This window comes from Rhagoletis pomonella, unplaced genomic scaffold (assembly GCF_013731165.1).
Source record: "Rhagoletis pomonella isolate Grant_MI unplaced genomic scaffold, Rhpom_1.0 Rhpom_scaffold_00007, whole genome shotgun sequence".
Taxonomy (NCBI): domain Eukaryota; kingdom Metazoa; phylum Arthropoda; class Insecta; order Diptera; family Tephritidae; genus Rhagoletis; species Rhagoletis pomonella.
In genome coordinates this window covers 69623866-69631735 of record NW_023458561.1, presented here as the reverse complement: position 1 = coordinate 69631735, position 7870 = coordinate 69623866, and the positions used below count along the sequence as shown (strand labels likewise).

Here is a 7870-nt window from a genome sequence, read left to right as displayed (position 1 = left end):
CTAATATGTTAACTACCACATCCTCGAATTTCGAATCGATCCTTCTAACTTTAGTTTTAGATAAAAAAGATAACAAAAAATTTTGCACCTCTCTCTATAAGAAATTCATATATACATAAATGAAGATATTGGAATCATTTTTATAGAACCGTGTATGCGCTTTATTTCTGTTTAAACTTAAGAGCGCCGATATGCGTGTCCTGTTATAGGAAGGTCAGGGACTCTGCACATTTCACAGGACGACAGACTGTTATAGCGTACATTGGCTACTAAATATAGCAAACTTTTACAGATGCGCCTTCGGTATATCTACCGATTTTTCTCGCCGAACAAATGTGAAGAAAATGGCGCGCTTCTTCGTACTATTTGCAGATTTTTCAGCGCTTTTGATTTCGTGAGTGTTGGATACCTTACAAAATATAATAGCATACTATTCGTGGAGAAAATTCCCATAAAAATACCTGTCGCCCTTTTGTAAAGCTTGCGTGAATTCTAGGAACATCTCCCAGATTTCTGCTGAGTTCGATAGTGTAGCCGGTGGTACCCAAGTTCTCGTCCAGGCCTTTAGGCTTCAAGTACTTTCAGGCGAGTTCCTGAGCAAATGTTGCCCATTTTGTCGGATTGCAACATTGTACTGCACCGCGAATTTGCTTTCCCGCTTCAGCTGCACACCTACGAATTGCGCCAACGCTGCTGGGACTTTTTCGTTAATTTTGTCTTTGATGGCTGTGGTCTATGATGAGCAAAGGTCTTATATAGAAATTGGTTTGGCAGAGTTACAACGTCACTTTGTAGGCTAGATATATCTCCGAAAATATCGATTACCTACTGCTCTGTATGGTTTCGACTGCGATTGCAGAAAGTTTGCAAATAAAAAAATTAAAATCAAAAATTAAAATAAATCAAAATTTAACCGATTGATTAATACCGACATTGATGAAGCTATACTAAATTGCTATAAGAGCAAGCGAATAAATGGCTGAGTAAGTGAAAACTGAATTTTATTTTCAGTTCTACGCACTTCCCTACTTCACATGAACGCATTGATGTTGCAGCAAGGCAGCAGAAGTGGAGTTCGCAAGGAAAAGCCATCTCCCTTAAAGCTACGGCAAGTAATTAAAAAAAAAAAACGGATGCTCAAAGGCGGGCAGTGGTGAAACTAACTGGTCTCTTTTTGCCATTCGCATCGCAGACTTTGAGCAAGTTCGGAGGTGGAAAGGGCGGGTTAAATCGTACCAGGTGCATTTTAATTTACTTAGACTTGATTTTCGCTTTCTGCGTGCTGTTCATTTTTGGACGTCAAGTAGCGTTTTCCGCTCTTTCGATTGTGCCACAGCACTTGGCTGTTTGTCAGTTTGTCAGTTTGTTCGTTTGATTTGGCTGAGCGTTTAGCTGCCAAGAGTACTTACTTCTACTTGACGATGCGCTAACATATGCCGAAGAGCGCCGCTTCAGTCCACTTGTGCCGTCATTATTGCTCCCGACGGGTAGAAATCGCGACAGTGACAACAACGTTTTGAAAAGGTCAGTCACGTTGTGATCCTCCTTGGCAGAGCACTCCAGCACTTTCGCCCTGTAAGTAGGAAAATAATGCGAGTGATGAAAATCAAGCAGAGATAAAATACGAAAAGTTTACACAAAATGGAGAATTGAAAGTGTTTTTGTGATAGAAGAAGAAACCCACGTTGCGGACAAAATAAAACAAACATTTACAGGGAATGATTGCAAAGGTATATTTTTGTTAAAAAAACATCTTTATATATACAGAAGTGTGTGTATGCATGTATACGTATTAGTTTGAAAAAAGGACCAAAATTGTTAACAGCAGTGGCGGATTTAAGAAAAAGGGCCCAGTCAGCAATCTCTTCGGGGGCCCACTTTTGTTATACATACATTTCATAAACCAACAAATATTTTCGGTGTGTCAAACAATTTCTATTGAATTTAGAATGGTTTTAAATACTACACAAAATTTGATTCCGCGTCTTGCTTTTTGTTCAGCAAATATTTCCATACCGGAATCTAAACTCACTGAGTTTGCCACTAATCTTTCAATAAAAAGGATAGAGAAATCATTGAGTGTGTTTTCATCTAAAGAGGCAGTGAGGCCCCGCTGGCGGTACATTTTTCCCTTCCGCAGTGTCTTGACACTCCTCATGGCACCAATTGTTCCTTCGTGCTCGCTGAAATCCGACTACTTTTGTGGCGGCTGCACTTAATGAGCGGAAAATGTAGTTCCACTACTCTTGTATGTCGTTTTGTTGAAGAGTGCTCTCAGAGATCAGGTGTGAGAGTACAGTTGCGAATAAATAAGCGGTCTGTTGCGATTGCAGCATTTTGACGTTAGCTTTCCTTGCATAGTCTGCAACAAAATCCCTCAAACACGGACGATCTGGTTTCTCGTTTTTCGATCCGGACACAGCCATGTAGCTTGATCGATCTTTTAATGCTGGAATCTAGTACGGTTGATGCGGTTTGTGGCAAGACGTTCGTCCGCCAGAGTGAACGCCAGTACTCGGCGACGGTGTCTCTCTCCCACCACAAATCCAACAACGAATTTGCGCCTCTTTATATGGCAACTCTAGTAGACGTTGGAATGCGCACCTCCGCTCCACACCGCCTGGGTTTAAGCCCTGGTCAAAGCATCATCGCAAAAAAATGAGGAAAAAATGTTGTTTCTTAACAAAGGTCGCCTCTCGGCAGGCAATGGGAAACCTCCGAGTGCATTTCTGCCATGAAAAACAGCTTCCCATAAAAATAAAATCGTCGTTCGGAGTCGGCGTAAAACTGTAGGCCCTTCCCCTTTGTGTGACAACATCAAGGCGCACACCACAAATCGGAGGAGAAGTTCGCCCAAACACTAGCATATGTATGTGTAAGAACAAATTCCTCGGGAGTATTCAGAATTGGGCTGATAGTATCTTTCCTAAGTATACACACTTTTTGGTTCCATTTTTTTGCGAAAAATATTAATTTTGTTCAACAATTTTATTGCAATTCTTGCTTGATCATGTGTGTTGAATATAATTGTTATAAGGCCATAAATAAACTCAAAAAAAATGAAAAAAAATTAATTTTTAATACCATTTATTTGTTTTCAAATATGAATGAGTTAGCCAGTGAGTCGAAGTTTAAGTAATATTTATAATTTGTGATGTGCGTCTGGCTGTTGTTACACAACTGGAAGGACCAACGGCGAATGGATTTTTTGAGAAGCATTTGCCTTTAAATACCGAGGGGTAAAAATATTTTTTCTATTTAGGATGTTACCTGGGCCAGGAATCGAACTCAGCTCCTACATAGGGGTACTACGCATCTCTAACCACTCAGCCACAGCAGAAGTTTAAGTGCTTGGCTATAAAAATATTCATTTAGCGCGCCTGTATAGTGAGAGAGTAGTGATTTGTATTTCTATAACTATTAAATCCGGGGTCTGTGTAGACGCGACCGAGAATACAGTTATTTGTACGAGTATATACCGCACACGCAATGCGCGCGCGATTCCCACATCCCAGCGCCTTTCTTTCAAACCCAAATCGGTCGCAACACTAAATACGTGGGAGATTATTATTTTGCGCCAGCCAAATGCCGGCCCGTCCAACGGAAATGAAAAGAATGCAATGAAGCAGCATGAGCAGGCTTGCTTGATGCACTGACCAGCGAATGCCACCATTCATTGTTATAGAGAGGAAGGAGCGCGCGACTTAAGCCGCCAGTCAAACATCAACTATGCGCCGCCAATGCGCGCTCAAGCGGTATGTAGATTCAAAGAGCCTGTACAAAATACATTTGTATATGCATAGGTACGTACGTAGATATCCATAACTAAGCGTAAATTTGAATACACAACTGCGGGCGGCAAAACGCTGCTCTTCCAATGATCGGCCGGCCACATGCGACTTAGCGCGAATTCATATGTTATTCTTACGGATATACGGGACGAATATGTTTTTGCTTGTTTTAGCTTTGTTGTTAATTTTTTTGTGCTTTACTGGCGCAGCATTGGTTGTAGGCTGAGTCGCATTGGAGCGTAGCAAGGCGGATTTCCTATTTAAGCCGCGCGCTTTCCGTGCTGTTATGCCGTTATGTGCGCTCGAGCGTGTATGTGTATTGTGGAGCTTAGCCGCTTTGGTATTGTAAATTTATTTTCTTCATTTAAATTTAAATTGAATTTTTAATAATAAACACAGCGGATTTCTGAACTCCTGTAATCCGCGCGGAATCACTATGCAATTTTCGCCAAAAAAGTACTTAAATTTATATGTATTTCTATCGAAACTGCGTTTTCCAAATCTTTAATTCGGGCGGTGGAATCCCGAGATAGATACTTGTGTGTATGTAAAATCGCCATTTGTCAAATACATACAAACATATGTATGTATGCACGTTCATGGCAACCACAGCGAGCTATTTGACCGCCGACAACGACAACAACCAGTAGCAGCCAGTAGCAGTTACTTACTTAAACTTCCACCGAATGGGTGATGTAATCATCGCTAATGATTTAAGTACTAAAGTAACTACTTAACGCTGTTGTCAATTCAACTAAACGCTCGAATTGCCAAATTAGCAACTGGCTTACATCTTCGCCACTACTGGTTTTCCACTAAGCCCACCCTCCTCGCCAAATATTTGGAGAAGAAGTCATTGAAAATGCTGGTAACTGGGTAAGTAATTGAACTACATAAGAGCAGCTGTTGCTACTTCCGGCGGGGACAGGAAATGAGCCATTAAATGGGCAACTTTAAAAGCATCGTACAGTAAGCCAGAGTGGAAGTAATTGCATTTGCATTTTTACATACATACAAACATACAAATGTGTGTACATACATATGTACAGACATTAGACCGGTTCGGTCCCGCTGCGATAGAAAAATTCTTGGTTTGATAGCTTACTTCGGGAGCATTTCAGGGTCATAGAAATTTTCGTCCTTGGCTAGTCCTAAAAACAGCTAAAGTTAAGTTTTCTTTACAACTCTTTTGTGTATTACTAGATTCCAAAATGTGAAAATGTGAAAGCCGCTGTGGCTGAGTGGAAAGAGGTGCGTACTAACTACCACACCGTAGGGCCTGTGGTCAATGCCTGTTCCGAGCAATATCTAAAATTAGAAAACGCCACAGACGAACTTTGAAACGTGTTAGAGAAATGGGAATACCTTCACTACGTTTTGTCGAAACAAAGGAGAATTGAAATTTTCTGTACAGCCATCATATGTATTTCGAGAGGAAATTTGTGACTGAAGTAGAATTTCAAGCCGCCATTTTGCTACTTTTGTCTCTGTTGCCAGCAGATTTGGATGCTCCAAGAATGATAGTATACACTCGTGTTAGTTGCGAGAGAGAAATGTCAAAACGCGGGGAAGAATGCAAGAAGAAGAAGAAGAATTTTTGCAAAAAAATGTAAACAAGTTTCGCAAGTGTGGCGTCATACAAACAGAGATTGTGTCAAGTTCACTGAGAGGGTAATAGCGGTACGAGATGGACGGATCTCGAGATATTAGAAATTGTCACGAAAAAAAAAATTTCCATACAGTGTCCAACCTTTGTTCTCTAGATCATGGGATGCTCTCGCATCCCTCAAATAACAACTGGCTTTTGAGAGCTCATTTTCTGCTAAGATTAGACTACCACTTCGCTAACTTTGTGATCTTCGAGTAAATACTAAAGCATCCAAGATAGTTTTACCTTCACCTCAGTATAGTTTTAAATTTAAAGTTTCTAATTCTATTCTTTAACTCGAATTCTATGAGAGTAATTTTCGGTGAATTTTGACTTTTACCTTTTATGTAGAACTAACAGAAAATTAATTGCTGCCACAGTGCTATTTGCAGCTGTTGAGCTCCACGTTTCGGCTGAAAAAAGAACCACGAAACAAGGCAAATAATTTTGCCTAATTAACGAGCGAAGCAGCGAACTGGACGGTAAACTTTCTTCTTAACGTCTATGTACCTATTAGGGATGTTAATTTTTCGCTTTTTAAGATCCCGGGATTTTCGGGATGTCGTTATCACAATCGCGGGATCCCTGGATTAGTCCTGGGATTTAGATATGCTGATACTTTTCAACAACTTAAATCGAAAAAATTGCTTCTATCTCTTCTACCATAAAATAAATAATAAATAAATGGGTTTGAAACCTACTTTTTTTATTTAAAGTGGCGTTTTTATTTTATTTTTTTCTCTGACGCCAGGATTTATTTTAAAGGATTTTGTTATTTAATTTGATTGATTCAAAAATTATTTAAAAAATTCAATGCAATGCAGAAAAAATATGGATAACAAATGAAAGAGAAAATTTCTTTAGAATCTAAAAAAAATAAAATTTGAAGCTGATAAAGTTAGAAGGATGTTATCGAGTTTACAGAAGTCCTTAACATATTATTTTTTTTCAAAAACAAATATTTCGAAATTTTAAGGATACAATTTTCAAAGTACATTTTCAATACTTACCAGCCCTTATGCATTAAAGAATTGGGTCTGTCTAAATTCTAAAGAATTTCCTCTTTAATTTGATACCCATACTTCTACTCTAAGCACAATTCACTGAATTTTTTAAATCAGAGTAAAAAACTAAAAACGCAATTTTACTATATTTGGCCCATGGTTTCGCGAATATATTGATTTTTTGTGTGTAAAATTTACTATCGCATATATGTAATGAGCTAGACATTTATAAAAATATATTAATTATTAAATAAAAAAAGAAATATAGTCAATATTGGTCCAGGAAAGGAGTTTCTATTATTGCCATCAGTGCAAATTACAAATTCCCCGGGATTATTTGCCAAGATTTTGCCCGGGATTTTCGGAACCTAAAAAAGGCCGGGATCCCGGGATTATTTCCTACTACCTATACATCCATATGTATGTACATATGTATTATATACAAAACTGTATATAATATATGGATTTTAAATTTAATTCTTTGTCGAGTTGTTTGCGAGTTGAAGTTTATTTCACTCTAAAAATATTTTGTTTGAATTGAAAGAATGTCAATAATTTTATTGAGTTGCAAACTTTTCTGAACTTGGATATGTATGTATGTATGTATGTATATTTAGTAATAGCGTAAAATTCATGCAGCATAGTTGAGAAAATATTACTTTCGCGAGGTGCAGCAGCAGTGCCACGTCGTACCGTTCTCCAAACGTTGCACCACACAGTTCTTGCGCTGGTCTACTATGTACATACATACCAGGGATGGGCGTTTTTGAATGAATTTTTATTCAAATAAAAAATAAAATTTTATTCATAATTTTTATAATTTTGAATGACGAATAAATTTTTATTCTTTATTCAAACACTTTCGAATGATGAATAAATTTTTATTCTTTATTCAAACACTTTCGAATGATGAATAAATTTTTATTCTTCATTCAAGCACTTTCGAATAATGAATACATTTTTATTCTTCATTCAAGTAATTTCGAATGAAGAATAATTTTTTATTCATGATTCAAGTAATACTGAATAACGCATAATTTTTCATTTATTCTTTCTTTCTTGATCAGAGTACCAGGTAGACGATTAGAAAATATAATATTAAAATCTACATGTGTATGCATATAAGCGTGAATTTGTTTAATTATCTGTATATGTACATATATAATACGTGAAGGGATTTTTTGTCCAGGTCACCAGATCTGCACTGTTCATTCGATTTTAATAAATGAGGTGTCAAATGAAAGGGCTCGCGCTGTAGAAGTGCTATAAGATTTTACTTTTTCGAAAAGAGTTGCCACCGTTTAAAAAATTGATTTAAAAGTTTTAAACATAAATAAATTAATTAGTACAATATGGGTATCAAGCTAAATGGTTTTGAAAAGGTTTTTATATTTTTATTACATACAAGGGGGTTGCCACCTATTCAT

General features: G+C 37.5%; 1 protein-coding gene across 1 annotated transcript in view; it reads right to left on the bottom strand.

Annotated features, from left to right (window-relative positions):
• Positions 1 to 1409: 1409 nt before the first annotated feature.
• LOC118743452 (GTP-binding protein Di-Ras2) overlaps positions 1410 to 7870 on the bottom strand; it is a gene marked incomplete at both ends in the record, with an annotated part of 53874 nt that continues 47413 nt past the window's right edge. The window contains 1 exon segment of the mRNA XM_036476127.1: positions 1410 to 1573. Within this exon segment, the coding sequence (XP_036332020.1) occupies positions 1410 to 1573 (164 nt within the window).